Source organism: Oncorhynchus gorbuscha, linkage group LG20 (assembly GCF_021184085.1).
Source record: "Oncorhynchus gorbuscha isolate QuinsamMale2020 ecotype Even-year linkage group LG20, OgorEven_v1.0, whole genome shotgun sequence".
Lineage (NCBI taxonomy): Eukaryota > Metazoa > Chordata > Actinopteri > Salmoniformes > Salmonidae > Oncorhynchus > Oncorhynchus gorbuscha.
Genome location: NC_060192.1, coordinates 19877532 through 19896793, shown reverse-complemented (window position 1 = coordinate 19896793; position 19262 = coordinate 19877532). Strand labels below are relative to the sequence as shown.

General features: G+C 42.2%; 1 protein-coding gene across 2 annotated transcripts in view; it reads left to right on the top strand.

The window, feature by feature from the left end:
* Window positions 1-19262, top strand: part of LOC124006730 (ectonucleoside triphosphate diphosphohydrolase 2-like) — a 35397-nt gene that overhangs the window by 8038 nt on the left and 8097 nt on the right. The window contains exons 1-2 of one of the 2 annotated variants that reach the window (XM_046316849.1): window positions 18295-18314; window positions 18411-18528. In XM_046316849.1, coding sequence (XP_046172805.1) covers window positions 18450-18528 — 79 coding nt within the window. In that variant the 5' untranslated portion in view covers window positions 18295-18314; window positions 18411-18449. Of the gene's footprint in view, window positions 1-18294; window positions 18315-18410; window positions 18529-19262 lie in introns of those variants that run through there. The other variant, XM_046316848.1, reaches the window with a different exon arrangement.

Here is a 19262-nt window from a genome sequence, read left to right as displayed (position 1 = left end):
CCAGAAATCTTGCTTGTTTGTAGGTGACCAAATACTTATTTTCCACCATATTTTGCAAATAAATTCATTAAAAATCTTACAATGTGATTTTCTGGATTTTTTTTCTCTCATTTTGTCTGTCATAGTTGAAGTGTACCTATGATGAAAATTACCGGCCTCTCATATTTTTAAGTGGGAGAACTTGCACAATTGGTGGCTGACTAAATACTTTTTTTGCCCCACTGTAAGTTGCTAGCTAGCATTAAACTTATCTTGTAAAAAACAATCAATCTTAACAATCACTAGTTAACTACACATGGTTGATGATATTACTAGTTTAACTAGCTTGTCCCGCGTTACAAATAATCAATGAGGTGCCCGTTAATTTATCATCGAATCACAGCCTACCTTGCCAAACGGGTGATGATTTAACAAGCGCATTCGCAAAAAAAGCACTGTCGTTGCTCCAATGTACCAAACCATAAACATCAATGCCTTTCTGATAATCAATACCTATGTATTTTTTAAACCTGCATATTTAGTTAAAATAAATGTATGTTAACAGGCAATATTAACTAGAGAAATTGTGTCACTTCTCTTGCGTTCTGTGCAAGCACAGTCAGGGTATATGCAGCAGTTTGGGCCGCCTGGCTCGTTGCGAACACCATTTCTTCCTAACAAAGACCATCATTAATTTACCAGAATTTTACATAATTCTGACATAACATTGAAGGTTGTGCAATGTAACAGCAATATTTAGACTTATGGATGCCACCCGTTTGACAAAATATGGAACGGTTCCGTATTTCACTGAAAGAATAAACGTTTTGTTTTTGAAATGATAGTTGCCGGATTTGACCATATTAATTACCTAAGGCTCGTATTTCTGTGTGTTTTATTATATTATAATTAAGTCTATGATTTGATATATAATAGAGTAGTCTGACTGAGCGGTGGTAGGCAGCAGCAGGCTTGTAAGCATTCATTCAAACAGCAGCTCTTAGCAATGTGGGATGCACAGCGCTCTTAGCAATGTGGGATGCACAGCGCTGTTTATGACTTCAAGCCTATCAACTCCCGAGATTATGCTGGCAATACTAAAGTGCCTATAAGAACATCCAATAGTCAAAGGTATATTAAATACAAATGGCATAGAGAGAAATAGTCCTATAATTCCTATAATAACTACAACCTAAAACTTCTTAACTGGGAATATTGAAGACTCATGTTAAAAGGAACCACCAGCTTTCATATGTTCTGAGCAAGGAACTTAAACGTTAGCTTTCTTACATGGCACATATTGCACTTTTACTTTCTTCTCCAACACTATGTTTTTGCATTATTTAAACCAAATTGAACATGTTTCATTATTTATTTATGTATTATGTTAAGTTCAAATAAGTGTTCATTCAGTATTGTTGTAATTGTCATTGTTACAAATATATATATAAAAACTGTCCAATTAATCGGTAGCAGCTTTTTTGGTCCTTCAATAATCGGTATCGGCATTGAAATATTGTAATCGGTCAACCTCCAATGTAGTGTGTGTGTGTGTGCATCTACATGCCTTCTGTTTTCACAAGTGAAGCTTTGACCTCCACAGAAACTATGCCTCACTGACATAGGCCTGCATTACATTGCAGCCAGGGTCCTTGGAACTATATTACCTTCATCTGAAATATCCTATTGGTGGTGTCTGCTTTCTCACTTTCTCTGTGTTCTCTTCACTGCTCATGGAGCAGTCGCCTGGACTTCTTCAAAATGATCTTTACACGGATGACATGTAAACTAACAACACAATGTGGGCAACATGATGTGTGGTCAGGTATAGTGAAGTGTTTGCATTTTAACAGTCACATACCCTAATGCATGCCTGGCTCTTTGTGCAATGCTGAAAGGAGCCTCTGTTTGCTCGAACAGACGTTGCCAATGGCACAACCCTGTGTATGTTTGGGTGAATTTAAGAGCCTCAAAGGGAAGAGTAGTTGAATGCCTTGAACCATAACAGATAACTACTACTTCTTGTATGGGTTATTGACCGTCTGTGTATATAAAGAATGTGAATCAAACCTCTACTGGTCCTCATATAAATGTTATGAATACCCTTCAAGTTGTATGAATACCCTATATGGTGTTGTCAATGGAAAAACAGGAAAGCAGCTCTTTGTGGAGGACTGGTCTTGCAGTTCTGTCTGATCACACCGTAGAACCATACGAATGACTACTGCTGTATTTTTTTGTCAATGGGGCATATTCATTATGTTAATTTAGTTGCATATCCATGTTGCTCTGTTTTTGGAAGACTCTTCTTCCTTCTCTGCCTCTCATTGGGTGAGTTTGTGTAATTGAGAAATCTTTGTTTAAAAATCGGAAAACCTATCATCACAGCTAGAGACTACTATTGGTTTTCTGTGTGTCGCCCCTACCGGCTCGCTCTCTTCCCCCCATACCGAAGCCATCAACCACAGCTTCCTGTTAGCTGGTGAAATGGTTAACAGTCAGTTTGTTTAGAAAAAGTTTGAAGGTCTCATCCTGTTCCACCCCCGCCCCATCAAACATGTCATCGGGTGAGCTCGTTTTCAACTGAAGCGTTTTGGGGGGGTTTATTGGGAGGTCAAAACAGGAAGTTGTAATCCTGGGGTGGAACATGCCGGCCATGCCAATCAGCTGTTTCTATTCCATTTAGTGCCAGATAAATGTACAGAGACAGCACTTCAGTTAAATATAATTTCAGCTATGCACAGTATGCAAACCAACTCAGTGACCTTGTGGTTTGAAGGTTGGGAGTTAGATCCCCTGCCGAGTCGTACCAAATACTGTAAAAATGGGACCCAATGCATCTCTGCTTGGCTCTCAGCATTAGAGCTTCACTGCATTCGGAAAGTATTCAGACCCCTTCCCCTTTTTCCACATTGTTACATTACAGCCTTGTTCTAAAATGCATTAAATACATGTTTTCATCAATCTACACGCAATACCCCATAATGACAAAGCGATAACAGGTTTAGACATTTTCGCAAAAAAAAAAAAAACTTATTTACATACGTATTCAGATCCTTTGCTATGAGACTCGTAATTGAGCTCAGGTGCATCCGGTTTCCATTGGTCATCCTTGATGTTTCTACAAATTCATTGGAGTCCACCTGTGATAAGTTGATTGGACATGATTTGGGAAGGCACACCTGTCTATATAAGGTCGAACAGTTGATAGTGTATGTCAGATGAATTGTCTACAGAGCTCCAAGACAGAATTGTGTTGAGGCACAGATGTGGGGAAGGGTATCAAAACATTTCTGCAGCTCTGAAGATCCCCAAGAACACAGTGGAGTCCATCATTCTAAGTGGAATAAGTTACTCTACCTAGAGCTGTCCGCCCGACCAAACTGAGCAAACAGGGGAGAAGGCCTTTCGTCAAGGAGGTTACCAAGAACCCGATAATGACTCTGACAAAGCTCCAAAGTTCCTCTGTGGAGCTGGGAGAACCTGCCAGAAGGACAACCATCTCTGCAGCACACCGCCAATAAGGGCTTTATGGTAGAGTGGCCAAATGGAAGCCACTCAGTAAAAGGCACATGACACCCTGCTTGGAGTTTACCAAAAGGCACCTAAAGGACTCTCAGGACATGAGAAACAAGGTTCTCTGGTCAAATGAAACCAAGATTGAACTCGTTGGCCTGAATGCCAATCCTCACGTCTGGAGGAAACCTGGCACCATCCCTACGGTGAAGCATGGTGGTGGCAGCATAATGCTGTGGGGATGTTTTTCAGTGGCAGGGACTGGATAGACTAGTCCAGATCGAGGGAAAGATGAATGGCGCAAAGTACAGAGATCCTTGATGAAAACCTGCTCCAGAGTGCTCAGGACCTCTGACTGGGGTGAAGGTTCACTAAGCCAAAACAACGCAGGAGACAAGTCTATGAATGTCCTTGAGTGGCCCAGCCCAGAGCCTGGACTTGAACCTGATCCAACATCTCTGGAAAGGCCTGAAAATAGCTGTGCAGCGGCGCTCCCTGTCAAACCTGACAGACCTTGAGAGGATCTGCAGAGAAGAATGGGAGAAACTCCCCAAATACAAGTGTGCCAAGCTTGTAGCGTCATTCCCAAAAAGACTCGAGGCTGTAATCACTACCAAAGGTGCTTCCACAAAGTACTGAGTTAAGAGTCTGAACACCTATGTATATTAAATCAATATTTTTGGGGGGGGTGGGGTGGTAAATGTCTAAAAACCTGTTGTTGCTTTGTCATCGTGGGGTATTGTGTGTAGATTGATGGGGGGGAAACAATTGAATACATTTCAGAATAAGGCTGTAATGTAACAATGTGGAACAAGGCAAGAGGTCTGAATACTTTCCAAATGCACTGTAGATTGGGAGTAAATGGTAATCAAGCATTCTCACGCTACAAAAACCGTAAATAGGCTCCTGCTCCTATGAGCTGTTCAGGCTTGCACAAGCCAAGTCTTGTCCTAGGCTACTTACTTATGATGTTAGTATCACGTTTCCTTTTCGCAGGTTCACATATGCATGAATGCTCTGAGAGACATGGCAATCAGGTCAAAAATGATTGGCACCCTGTATAAAATTCATACATACTGAGCTATATTGTATGTAAAATAGCTCTTTTCATGTGATCTGATTCCAATCCAAGTGCCAATGCTGTTTAGCAATCTCCAAGCATTTACATTTGTTAGATGACATGAAGATCGAGCTCTTTGCCCACGCACACCAGTGGTGGGTTTGGTGTCGAAAGAAAGATGCATGAAAGATGAATTCACTGAATCCAAAGGTGGAATGTACAAGAAATTTAGCTAGGCCAACTGAACATGTAGCCGATAAATGGACGCACTCGCTTTGGCTCTACTGGTGCCTATATTGCATTGATGTTACAAGTCATTATACCACCCTGCTCTTAGTGAGCTGCCCGTTTTGTCCCCGTGGGAGAAAACCAGTACGCCCCTATCGGTGGTTGTGTGCTATATAATATAACTGTAGGCTACTTCAGTGGTTGTATGCCTGCATCTGTACTATAGATGCCTAATTCCTAAATAATCCAATTCATTTTATTTTCAATTAACACAGTGATGGCAAGTGTTTTTGTTGTTTTTCCTTTGTTATTGACTCTGAGAGGGATAACCTATCCCTTTAAAAAAAACAAGAGGTCTATCACACTAGCCAGGACAATATATTTTAATGTGACAATATATATTTTTGTTCTTTGGTATTTTACTTATCTATTTTTTACTCTAGTTATTTTCCTTAACTGCATTGATGGTTATGGGCTTGTAAGTAAGCATTTCACTGTAAGGTCTACACCTGTTGTGTGTCAGAAGGCAGAAGCAGACCTAGACAGGGCTCATTAATAATATTTACTATATTTACTTCAAACACTCAAAAAAACAATTATAATAATAAAGGAATTTGAAGAAAAAGTCATTTCATCCTAGTTGGGAAATATACACTCAGTAGCCAGGTTATTAAGTACCCCTTTCAATAAAATTGTTCACTCCTACAGATACAGTTGAAGTCGGAAGTTTACATACACTTAGGTTGGAGTCATTAAAACTTGTTTTTCAACCACTCCACAAATTTCTTGTTAACAAACTTTGGTTTTTGTAAGTCGGTTAGGACATCTACTTTGTGCATGACACAAGTAATTTTTCCAACAATTGTTTACAGAGATTATTTCACTTATAATTCAGTATATCACAATTCCAGTCAGAAGTTTACATACAAAGTTGACTGTGCCTTTAAACAGCTTGGAATATTCCAGAAAAGGATGTCATGGCTTTAGAAGCTTCTGACAGGATCATTTACATAATTTGAGTCAATTGGAGGTTTACCTGTGGATGTATTTCAAGGCCTACCTTCAAACCCAGTGCCCCTTTGCTTGACATCATTGGAAAACCAAAAGAAATCAGCCAAGACTTCAGAAAAACAATTGTAGACCTCCACAAGTCTAGTTCATCCTTGGGAGCAATTTCCAAATGCCTGAAGGTACCACATTCATCTCTACAAACAATAGTATGCAAGTATAAACAATTGTAGACCTCCACAAGTCTAGTTCATCCTTGGGAGCAATTTCCAAATGCCTGAAGGTACCACATTCATCTCTACAAACAATAGTATGCAAGTATAAACACCATGGGACCACGCAGCCGTCTTACCACTCAGGAAGGAGACGCGTTCTGTCTCCCAGAGATGAACATGCTTTGGTGCGAAAAGTACAAATCATTGCCAGAACAGCAGCAAAGTATCCATATCCACAGTAAAATGAGTCATATATCGACATAACCTGAAAGGCTGCTCAGCAAGGAAGAAGCCACTGCTCCAAAACAGCCATAAAAAAAGCCAGACTACGGTTTGCAACTGCACATGGGGACAAATATCGTACTTTTTGGAGAAATGTCCTCTGGTCTGATGAAACAAAAATAGAACTGTTTGGCCATAATGACCATCGTTATGTTTGGAGGAAAAAAGGGGGAGGATTGCAAGCTGAAGAAAACCATCCCAACCGTGAAGCACGGGAGTGGCAGCATCATGTTGTGGGGGTTCTTTGCTGCAGGAGGGACTTTTGCACTTCACAAGATAATGGCGTCATAAGGAAAGGAAATTATGTGGATATAATGAAGCAACTTCTCAAGACATCAGTCAGGAAGTTAAAGCTTGGTCGCAAATGGGTCGTCCTTAAGCCATTTTGCCACAACTTTGGAAAACAAAGTCAAGGTATTGGAGTGGCCATCACAAAGCCCTGACCTCAATCCTATAGAATTTGTGGGCAGAACTGAAAAAGTGTGTGTGAGCAAGGAGGCCTACAAACCTGACTCAATTACACCAGCTCTGTCAGGAGGAATGGGCCAACATTCACCCAATTTATTGTGGGAATCCTGTGGGAGGCTACCCGAAACATTTGACCCAAGTTAAACAATTTAAATGTAATGCTACCAAATACTAATTGCGTGTATGTAAACTTCTGACCCAATGGGAATGTGATGAAATAAATAATTCACTCTATTATTCTGATTATTATTATTCTGATTTCACATTCTTAAAATAAAGTGGTGATCCTAGAATATTTACAAGGATTAAATATCAGGATTTGTGAAAAACTGAGTTTGAATGTATTTGGCTAAGATGTATGTAAACTTCTGACTTCAACTGTAGTCACTTGGCCGAGCCCTGCTACAGAAAGCAGGCAGACAGGCATTGAAGCATTCAGTTACTGTTTCGAAAGGACGTTAGAATGGGCAAAACAAGTGACCTAAGCGACTGAGCGTGGTATGATCATCGGTGCCAGGCGCGTCAGTTCCAGTATCTCAGAAGCAGCCGGCCTCCTGGGCTTTTCACACACATCCAGTCAGCAGCAGTCCTGTGGGCAAAAACAGCTTGTTGATGACAGGTTCGAAGGAGAATGACAATCATGCAAACTAACAGGCGGGCCACAAACAAGAAATAAACAATTAAGTACAACAGTGGTGTGCAGCACGGCATCTCAGAACATCGTCCTTGTCACGGATCAGCTATAAACAAGAGGCTCCAGTGGGCAACCGATCACCAACACTGGACAATTGAGGAGTGGAAAAACATTGCTGGTCTGACAACTCCCGGTTTCTTTGCATAATGCTGATGGCAGAATCAGGATTTAGCGTAAGCTGCATGTGTCCATGGCCCCATCCTGCCCGGTGTCAACGGTACAGGCTGGTGGTGTAATGGTGTAGGGAATGTTTTCCTGGCACATGTTAGGTCCCTTGATACCAATTGAGCAACATTTCTAGGCCCCGGAGAATTCAGACTGTTCTGGATGTAAAGTGGAATCCAACCTAGTACTAGATGGGTGTACCTAATAAATTGGACTTACCAATGGAATCATGATTCGTGTTATTATATAGATTTAATCTTCTTCTTTTTTTATACACACCTTGTTTAAAATATTACATTTGTGGTTGACTAGAGCACAATTAAGTCTGGCCAAGACTATATATTTTTTTTCTTTGTATTGCGTAGAGACAGTCACTGACCAATAACCTGCATTAAAGGGAATTACCACTACAGAGGCACCAATAAGGTCGCTCTCTCACTGGTGCATCAGTACAGGACAGATTCACACAGGAAGCATCAAAGGGGAAAGGGGGGGAGGTGAAAGAGGAACATGAGGGATTTGTATTTATTTTGTATGTCGTGTGAATACATGCCCACTTAGAAGCTTAAGGGTTGATCAATACTACTTTCATTGTAGCTGTTTATGTAGTGTACCTTACATAATGTGTGGAGTCAAAATGTGAAAATATATGAAGACCCATCTCAATGTTATGTGTTTTTGTTGGAGGGGTATTGGAGGACAACTGGAGGTCTACTTAGAGTTAGTATGGAGAAGTATCTCAAAATGGTTGAAAGGACAACGATGAGTATCTTAAAATGTAACCCATCATGGTAATCAGTGTATCAAGTATAGCTAGCTATAATTCCACTGTTTATGCTGATAATAAGAAAATAATTTTTACATGGCTAAAGGACAAGGATTACATATTTTGTCTTCAGGAAAATCATTCAATATCTTTAATGAAGTGCCCACGATATTGATTATTGAATTACTTTTTATCTAGTTCAGTCTTATCAATCACTTAAACATATTTAACGATCTCTTACCTAGCTTGATGTCTGGGTGCATTTTTTCAAATTGTTTGTTCTAAATAGAGAGGGCTAGAAGGGCCATTGGTTATATTGGATTGTGTAGAAATGCAGTAAATTTGCTTTAGATGTCAGACCCTTTGCAAAGTTATGTCCCCCCCACTTTAAAACCAAAGTTGTGCCCCTTATATTAAGGTATTTTAATGTGTGAACCCCCTCCAAACCGCATGCGGGCGAGCTAAATCACGTTTGTTAATTTTCAGTAGCTGGAGGTTGGTTTCCACTGAAATGATTTGTTGATTAGTGTAGAAGAACTTTACTGGCCTGCACAGAGCCCAGACCTCAACCCCATCGAACACCTTTGGGATGAATTGGAATGCTGAATGCGAGTCGGGCCAAATTGCCCAACATCAGTGTCGGACCTCACTATGCTCGTGGCTGAATGGAAGCAAGTCCCCGCAGCAATGTTCCAACATCTGGTGGAAAGCCTTCCCAGAAGAGTGGAGACTGTTATAGCAGCAAAGGGGGGAGGGCGACTCTATATTAATGCCCATGATTTTGGAATTGGATGCAGGTATCCACATACTTTTGGTCATTGTGTATTTATAAGAATCTAATTTGACTCAACTATTTTACAATGGTAGGTAACTAGGAAAGGGGATACCTAGTCAGTTGCACAACTGAACGCATTCATAAATGCATTCAGTTCTCATGTCTTCTGCATTTAACCCAATCCCTCTGAATCAGAAAGGTGCACACTATTAAGTACATCAATAGACCGTAAAGGCAATAATACTGCTCATTTTCACCCTCTGGCGCTCATATTATGAATTATGGACACGTTGGCACTGGTTGATGTATGGACGCTTAAAAACCCGGACATACTTGTCCCAAAGTCACACCTGCGTTTGTCTTTGGTGCGTGCTTAGGGTCGTTGTCCTGCTGGAAGGTGAACCTTCGCCCCAGTCTGAGGTCCTGGGTGCTCTGGAGCAGGTTATCATTGATCTCTCTATACTTTGATCCATTCTTCTTTCCCTCAAAAACTAATCTCCCAGTCCCTGCCGTTGAAACACATCCCCACAGCATGATGCTGCCACCACCATGCTTCACCGTAAGGATGGGGCCAGGTTTCCTCCAGACGTGAAGCTTGGCATTCAGGTCAAAGAGTTCAAACCTGGTTTAATCACACCAGAGAATCTTGCTTCTCATAGTCCGAGAATATTTAGGTGCCTTTTGGCAAACTCCAAGTGTGTTGTCATGCCTTTTCCCGAGAAGTGGCTTCTTCCATAAAGGCCTGATTGGTAGAGTGCTGCAGAGATGGTTGTCCTTCTGGAAGGTTCTCCCATCTCCACAGAGGAACTCTAGAGCTCTATCAGAGTGACCATCGGGTTCTTGGTAACCTCCCTGACCAAGGCCCTTCTCCCCCGATTGCTCAGTTTGGCCGAACGGCCAGCTCTAGGAAGAGTCTTGGTGGTTCCAAACTTCTTCCATTTAAGAATGGAAGCCACTGTGTTCTTGGGGACCTTCAATGCTGCAGAAATGTTGTGGTACCCTTCCCCAGATCTGAGCCTCTACACAATCCTGTCTCTGAGCTCTACGGACAATTCCTTCCACCTCATGGCTTGGTTTTTGCTCTGACATGCACTGTCAACTGTGGGACCTTTATATAGACAGGCATGTGCCTTTCCAAATCATGTCCAATCAATTGATTTTACCACAGGTGGACTCCAATCAAGCTGTAGAAATATCAAGGATGATCAAGGGAAACAGGATACACCGGAGCTCAATTTCGAGTCTCATAGCAAATGGTCCTAATACTTATGTAAATAAGGTTTGCAAAAAAATTCCAAAAACCCATTATTGCTTTGGTATTGTGTGTAGATTGAGGATTTCAAAAATTATACATAATCCATTTTAGAGTAAAGCTGTAATGGACCCAAATGTGGAAAATGTCAAGGGGTCTGAATACTCCGAAGGCACTAAATCCTAACTGGTTATCCAGTAGGCTACTAAGAGAGACACATCCGGTGTTTCAAATGGGTCTCTTTGCTGTTATACAGAATAAAATCATACATTTCCAGTCACTTGACAATGGAGCCCTGTTTAAATGATCCTCTTTTTTAAAATGAGGCTTTACAGAGTTGGCTACTATTCCAATTTTATCATCCAGAAGAGGCACAACATATTACGGCAAATAATATGGCTAGACGCCAATATACGGAGAAGATAAACCAGTTCTCGTGTAGATAATGTTTTAGGAACGTTTGGTTATGAATGATATAAAACAGTCAAATTATGTCACGCAATTAATCAAGGGGTATGGAGATGTATGCTCAATACAAAATGATAACCAACTCTTCCCAGCTCTGCCACAAAAAGGTGAGGAGGATTATTTAAGATACTGTTTGAAGAGGTAAGGTTCCAGATGTTTTCAAAAGATATGCATGGACTCTGTATGGGTGGGAGGGCAAAGAGACTGGAGGTGGCACAACGGAGTGCTGGGGTGTAGGGTTTGAGCGTGGTCTGAAAGTAGGGAGTAGCAGTTCCTCTTGCTGTTCCGTAGGTAAGCACCATGGTCTTGTAGTGGATGCGAGCTTCGACTGGAAACCAGTGGAGTGTGGGGAGGAGCGGGGTGACATGAGTGAACTTGGGAAGGTTGAAAACCAGGCAGGCTGCAGCGCCCTGTATAAGTTGCGGGGAGCCCAAACAAGGAGTTGCAGTAGTCCAGATGGGAGAGGACAAGTGCCTGGATTAGGACCTGCGCCACTTCCTGTGTAAGGTAGGGTCGTACTCTACAGATGTTGTAGAGCATGAACCTGCAGGAGCGAGTCACTGCTTTGATGTTTGCAGAGAACAATAGGGTGTTGTCCAGGGTCACACCAATTTTCTTTGCACTCTGGGAGGGTGACATTGTGGAGTTGTCAACCGAGATGGAGTTATTTGAGCTGGCAGGCCGTCCCTGGCAGGAAGAGCAGCTCTGTCTTGTCGAGGTTGAGCTTGAGGTGGTGTGCTGACATCCAAGTTGAGATATCTGCCAGGCACGCAGAGATGAGTGTTGCCACCTTGGTGTTAGAAGGGGGGGAAGGAGAAAAATAGTTGAGCATAGCAATGATAAGAGAGACGATGTGAGGATATGACGGCGCTGAGTGACTTGGTGTATAGAGAGAAGAGGGCCTAGAACCGAGCACTGAGGGACACCAGTTGTGAGAGTATGTGGTGCAGACACAGATCCTCTCCACGTCACCTGGTAGGAGCGGCCTGCCAGGTTTGATGCAATCCAAGAGTGTGCAGAGGCTGAGACGCCCAAAACAGAGAGTGGAGAGGATATGATGGTTCATGGTGTTGAAGGCAGCAGATCGATCTAGGAGGATGATAACAGAGGAGAGTCAGCTTTGGCATTGTGGTGAGCCTCCATGACACAGAGCAGTCTCGATTGAGTGAACCATCTTGAAGCCTGTCTGGTTAGGGTCAAGAAGATCTTTGTGAGAGAGAGTTTAGAGACCGCACACTCAAGTGTTTGGGAAAGAAAACAAAGGAATAGGTCTATTGTTTTTGACGTCAGGAGTCGTGTTGTGTGTTTGAGGAGGGGAGCGACTCGGGCCATTTTGAAGACCGAGGTGTCACAACCAGTGGTCAGGGATGAGTTGATGAGGGAAGTGAGGAATGAGAGAAGGTCTGGGGTCCAGCAGGCAGGTTCATTGAGAGTGGACTCAATAGGCTGAGTGAATGAGTAGCATGTCAAAGTGGTTGACAAAGTTGTCTGTATGGAGGGAGGGGAGGGAGATTAAAGAGGGAGGAGAAAATAGTTTCCTAGGGTTAGAAGCAGAAGCTTGAAATTTAGAGTTGTAGACATTGGCTTTAGCAGCAGATGCTGAGGAAGAGAAGGTAGAGAGGGAGCAAAAGGATAGGTACACCACACCGGAAGATTACTTTTCTCCATTTTCGCTCAGCTGCCCGTAGCCCAGCTCTAAGCTTGCAATGAGTTACTCAGCCAAGGAGCAGGAAGGGAGGGCCGAGCCACCCGGGAGGAAAGCGGACAGTGCGAGTCATGGTATGCGGAAAGAGAGGATAGTAAGGTAGAAGAGGCAGAGTCAGGAGGTGGGAGGGAGAAGGATTTAGCAGAAGGGAGAGATGATAGGATAGAAGAGGAGGGTAGTGGGAGAGAGAGCGAAGATTGCGACGGCGGGTGACCTAGGTAGTGGCTGAGTGGTTAGAGTTGGAGGAAAGGGAGACTGAAAAGGAAACAAGTAGTGATCAGAGACCTGGAGGTCGGTTGCAGTGAGATTCGGAGGCGAGCAGCCTCTAGTAAAGATGAGGTCAAGCGTAGTGCCTGCCTTGTCAGTTGGAGGAGATTGGGAAAGGGTCAAGGAGGCAAGGAGGGGAAAGAAATGGAATTAAATTAATCGAATGCAGTCGTCGGGAGGTTGAAGTCGCCAAGTACAAAGTGTGGTGAGCCATCGTCAGGAAATTAGCTTATCAAAGTGTCAAGATTGAGATCTGAAAATATCTTTGTAAGATACTCAAGTGAGAGAGTGGTGTAGAGCCTGCCTGCCTGCCTGCCTGCCTGCCTGCCTGCCTGCCTGCCTGCCTGCCTGCCTGCCTGCCTGCCTGCCTGCCTGCCTGCCTGCCTGCCTGCCAGCCTGCCTGCCTCCCTCCCTCCCTCCCTCCCTTTCCGGCCTACCTTCCTTACTCAAACAACGGTCTTTATTTTAGGCGCCACTGACACAACCGCCACTTTCAGCTGAGCTGACCATGGAAGACTGAAGTACTAACACTAATTGCTAATTGCCTAGGCAGAGGTGAAACCACTCCCCCTCCAATACAGCCACTGATTACCAAAACAAGTTGGCAAATTGCCCTGCCCCTTAATTCTGGTTCCTGTGTCCACAACTATCTGCAAATTATGAGCAGTCAGCAGTTCACACACCATGTAGCCCACTGGAAAGACAGGCAATACTTAAAGTAGATTGCCCGAGCTAGTAAAAATACAGTACTGGACCACAACAGATATAAACAAAAAGATATATTTCTCACTCCTGGAGATATCAGGAGTCCTCTAGCTGTAGAATTAAGCACATGCAGAGTATACATGTTTAAGGTCCTCCAAACTTGGCTACAAGTGGATCTTCCAGCAAGACAATAACCACAAGTACACATCAAAATCCACAAAAAAATGGTGAATTGACAACAAAAATCAAAATTTTGCAAGGGCCATCTCAGTCTCCGGACTTGAACCCAATTTAAAATCTGTGGTTTGAATTGAAGAGGGCTGTCCATAAGAACAGATGAAGGATATCAAGGATCTGGAAAGATTCTGTATGGAGGAATGGTCTAATATCCCTCCCAGCGTGTTCTCCTATCACATAAAATATTTTAGAAAAATGCTCAGTATTGAAAATAGGGGTGGCAATGATTTTGACCTCTATCTTAAAAAAAAGTATTACTTCTCAAACAAAATCTACTTTCAGAACATTTGTATTAGTATACAATTAGAAAATGATTAGTTCAGCATTGTATTCTTAATTGTTTTCAGTATTTTTTTCCTCATCTTTATCAAGGGTGTCAATAATTATGAACCTGACTGTATATATGTGTATTACCATGTAAATACTTACACACAAACACATGCAAATTTACCATGAGGTCTTCAATACTGTAGTCCAGCTATTCCCAAAAGACTGCATCCCAAACACGCAATGGCGTCGGTGGTATGCCAAATAAAAATGTGATTCACATTTTCAAACAGTCCATTCAGATCTTCCAACAGGGCTATACATTTGGGTGATGTTTTTTTCTCGCCTGATTAGCCTCGTTTCACTGCCAAAAATTAAATGAAACCATCTAGTGTTCAGGGAAATAACAACGCAATGTCAAAAACAGGTAGCCTAGTCAAATAATTCCCTCTTTCGCGGGAATTCCACTAACGGTCCGGTCCGTATGTAGCCAAACGTAGCTGCTGCTTATTCCGTTTGCTCGAAAATGGATGAATGGTTAAAAATAAGTAAGGCCAGCATCCATAGAGACACATACCAGCTCTACTGGCAGTACTGCTACTACCAGCAGTACTATACCTGCACCTGTCAACGACACAAGCTGTTCTGCTTTCACGAGCACATCCAATGCTAGCATCAGTCATTTTACATTTGTTGCTAGCCCGGCTAGCATGGACACTGACAGTTGGGAATATGATGCAGCCGAAGAGCTACTGCCCCCTTACCCAGGAAAGCAGCGAACAACAGACAGGGACGTTGGCCCATCGAAGAGGCGCAAATATGACGAGAAATACTATCTCACAACTCGATGAAACCTTCACTCTTGCGCAGACATTTAGAGACAAAACATGCCAATTTGAAAAATAAGCCTCAGGATTTTTTTGAGCAAGAATTAAGATGACTTTCGAGTAGTAAGACATGTATAAAAGCAACAGATACTATTTAATAAGAAGGTAGCTCACCATATAAGACACTTCTAGACCCAAGTGGCTAGGACAGGCAAGCCCCATACTATTGTGTAGGACTTAATTCTTCCTGCTGCTGCAGATATGGCTGGGACAATGCTGGGGGAAAAGGCCATAAAACCTATACAGACAATGCCTTCATCAAACAACACTGTATCACGATGCATCAGTGACATGGCTGGAGATGTTTTGAAACAATTACTGTTTCGCATACAAGCCAGTGAATTCTATGCGTTACGGCTGGATGAGTCGACAGGCATTGCAGTCCTGGTATATGTCCGTTATGTTTATGGTGGGTCAATTAAGGAAGACATTATCTTCTGCAAACCACTGGAAACCAGGACAACAGGAGAGGATCGTTTTTAAGTACTGGACAGCTTTGTGATGTCAAATGGACTTTGGTGGTCAATATGTGTTGGTATCTCTACCGATGGCGCAAAAGCCATGACAGGGAGACATAGTGGAGTGGTAATGTGCGTGCAAGCAGTTGCTCCCGACGCCACTTGGGTACACTGCAGCATCCACAGAGTGGCTCTTGCTGCCAAGGGAATGCCTGACAGCTTGAAAGACGTTTTGGACACTACAGTGAAAATGGTTAACTTTGTTAAAGCAAGGCCCCTGAACTCTTGTGTATATTAAAGGCATAATGCAATGATATGGGCAGTGACCATGTTACGCTTTTACAACATACAGAAGTGCGCTGGTTATCAAAGGGAAAAGTATTAACAAGTTTTTAACATTTTCTTTACTGACCATAATTCTCACTTGTCTGACCGCTTGCATGATGACGAGTTTCTCACACAACAGGCCTATCTGGGTGATGTTTTTTCTTGCCTGAAAGATCTGAATCTAGGGTTACAGGGACTCTCCTCAACTATGTTCAATGTGCGGGACAAAATGAAGGCTATGACTAAGAAATTGGAGCTCTTCTCTATCTGCATTAACAAGGACAACACACAGGTATTTTCATCATTGTATGATTTTTTTTGTGTGCAAATGAACTCAAGCTTACAGACCATGTCAAATGTGATATAGCGAGTGAGTGAGCAGGGTGCGCAATTACACAGGTATTTTCCCGAAACAGACAACACAAACAACTGGATTCGTTATCCCTTTAATGCCCTGCCTCCAGTCCACTTACCGATATCTGAACAAGAGAGCCTCATCGAAATTGCAACAAGCGCTTCTGTGAAAACTGAATTGAATCAGAAGCCACTGTCAGATTTCTGGATAGGGCTGCGCTCAGAGTATCCTGCCTTGGCAAATTGCACTGTTAAGACAATGATGCCCTTTGCAACCATGTACCTATGTGAGAGTGGATTCTCAGCCCTCACTAGCATAAAAACTAAATACAGGCACAGACTGTGTGGGAAATGATTTAAGACTGAACTCTGCAATGTTGGGTTGTATTGGAGAGAGTCTGGAGAGAGTCTATGTACATTCTTTCAAGCACACCCTTCTCATTAGCCTGTGGTGAGTTATTCACAATTGTTGATGAACAAATAAGGTTTTATATGTAAGATGGCTAAATAAGAACAAAATTATTGATTATTATTATTATATTATTATGTGTGCCCTGGTCCTAAAAGAGCTCTTTGTCACTTCCCACGAGCCGGGTTGTGACAAACTCACACTCATTCTTATGTTTAATAAACGTGTCGTATAGTTTTGTGTGTGGCAGGCTTACAATGATGGCAAAAAAATAACATTTGAGAGTGTGCTGACCCTGGTGCTAGAGGGGGTACGCAGCTGGAGGTTGAGTGTTTGAAGGGGTACACGATCATAAAACGTTTGGGAACCACTGCCGTAGGCTATTCCCAAACACCCCCTTCCACCTGCCTTACCTTTGCTCTTGGGTCCTACACCCATAGTTACATATTTTAATTGCTGCCTCTCTTTCTCTGACACTGCTGTTGAAACTTGTATAATTACCTGACTGTGTTTGGCATCTGACTGGTTTATATGATATTTGTTTCGTGATGTATAACTACACTGAAGAAAAATATAAACGCAAATGCAATAAAGACGCAATTTCAACAAATTTACTGAGTTACAAGGAAAATCAGTCAATTTAAATAAATGAATTAATCTATGGATTTCACATGACGGCAGGAGCGCATGCATGGGTGGTTCCACCCACTTGGGATCCAGGACCTGCCAATCAGAATTAGTTTTTTAAATTACAGACAGAAACACTCCTCAGTTTCATCAGCTGTCCGTGTGGCTGGTCTCAGATGATCCCGCAGGTGAAGAAGTCCTGGGCTGGCGTGGTTACACGTTGTCTGCGGTTATGAGACCAGTTGGAAGTACTGCCAAATTCTCTAAAATGATGTTGGAGGCTGCTTGTGGTAAAGAAATTAACATTCAATTTTCTGGCAACAGCTCTGGTGGTTGTTCCTTGCAATCTGCATGCCAATTGCACACTCCCTCAAAACTTGAGACATCTGTGGCATTGTTTTGTGTGATAAAACTGCACATTTTAGAGTAGCCTTTTATTGTCCCCAGCACAAGGTGCACCTTTATAATGATCATGCCGTTTAAACAGCTTCTTGATTTGCCTCACCTGTCAGGTGGATAGATTATCTTGGCAAATGAGAAATGCTCTCTAACAGGGATGTAAACTAATTTGTGCTCATAAGAAATAAGCTTTTTTTGTGTACATATAATGTAGATTTTTTATTTCAGCTCATGAAACATGGGACCAACACTTTACATGTTGCATTTATATTTTTGATCAGCATATTTTGGTCATAGCAAGTTCCGCTGTAATAATGTCATCATTACAAAGTGGCCTCATGCAGGATGTTGGCCCAAGGGTTTTAATAGAAGACAGTATCTTAGAAAGTTAATGTTGCCTTAATCATTTGAATATTTACACACAATTTACTATGTTTGGAGTTTATGATTCATAGCATAATCAGGATTGGAGCGTACACGCTCTAAACTGTTCCTTCATGATTTTCAATCATGGGTTGTTCTCAGACCAGACAGGGCCTCTTACTTCTCCTAATTAATTCCCTCATCCTCTTTCACATCCTCTACAACTTTCCATCTATCTTACCATGACGTAAACATGCAAGCAACATTCTTGCTGCCAAAATGTATACACGATGTCATAAAAGCCAGAGGACAGGCCTTCAATCTAGTTAAATGTCTTCCAGATGTCTCTATCCATATTAAATGTCTTGGCATAGATGGATTTCAAACACCTGATCGTTTGTAACCTTTTATGGTTTGGAGTATACCCAATTAGGTTGTCTTTTCTTGGGGATTATTCTAAATCGGCTCTTTTTTATCAAGATTTGTCTCTAATCTCCCTCTCTTCTCTTCTCTCCAACCCTCTCCTCAGTATGGGATAGTCCTGGACGCAGGCTCCTCTCACACAGCCATGTACATCTACAAGTGGCCGGCAGACAAGCAGAATGGCACGGGTGTGGTCACTCAGCACACTGAATGCCACCCCAAGGGTAAGACAGTATCCCAATGGAAGGATTCTTCCAGGTGGTTGTCTGCTATTTACCAAGTGTTTACATAGAAATTAGTTGGTAGAATCGTAATTAAATTGTTATTACTCTTTTGTTCCTTAAAACAAGTAGTATTACCATGTGTTACCAGTGAGTAACCAATTATTTGAAGTACCAGAAAGTACAGATTTACATCTGAAATGTTTATCAAAGAGCAGGCAAATTGGGTGGCAGGTAGCCTAGTGGTTTTAGCATTGGACTTGTAACCGAAAGGTGGCTAGTTTGAATCCCCGAGCTGACAAGGTAAAATCTGTCATTCTGCCCCTGAACAAGGCAGTTAATCCACTGTTCCGAGGCCATCATTAAAAATACAAATTTGTTCTTAACTGACTTGCCTAGTTAAATAAAGGTAATAAAAAATATATTTTTTTTAAACAATAATAATTGTAAAATACTGTATTACCCAAAACCTTAAACCCAAGAAAACTTTTTGGGTGCTCCAGTTGGCAAAGAACAGTCCCCATTGTGTGCTGTGTTCACGCCGTGTGGGTTACGGTATCTCATCCCACAAGGCCAGAGATAAAGAAGCAGAAAAACATAGATGCCTAGCAACGGTGGATCTGTCAATAGTTCCGCAGTGACTCAGTGCACTGTGTGGTTTTCCAGTCCTGTCATGCCTAGAAGAGTTACGTGTTTGTATAGATCACGGTAGTTGGCTGCTTTAATTCATGTGAAGT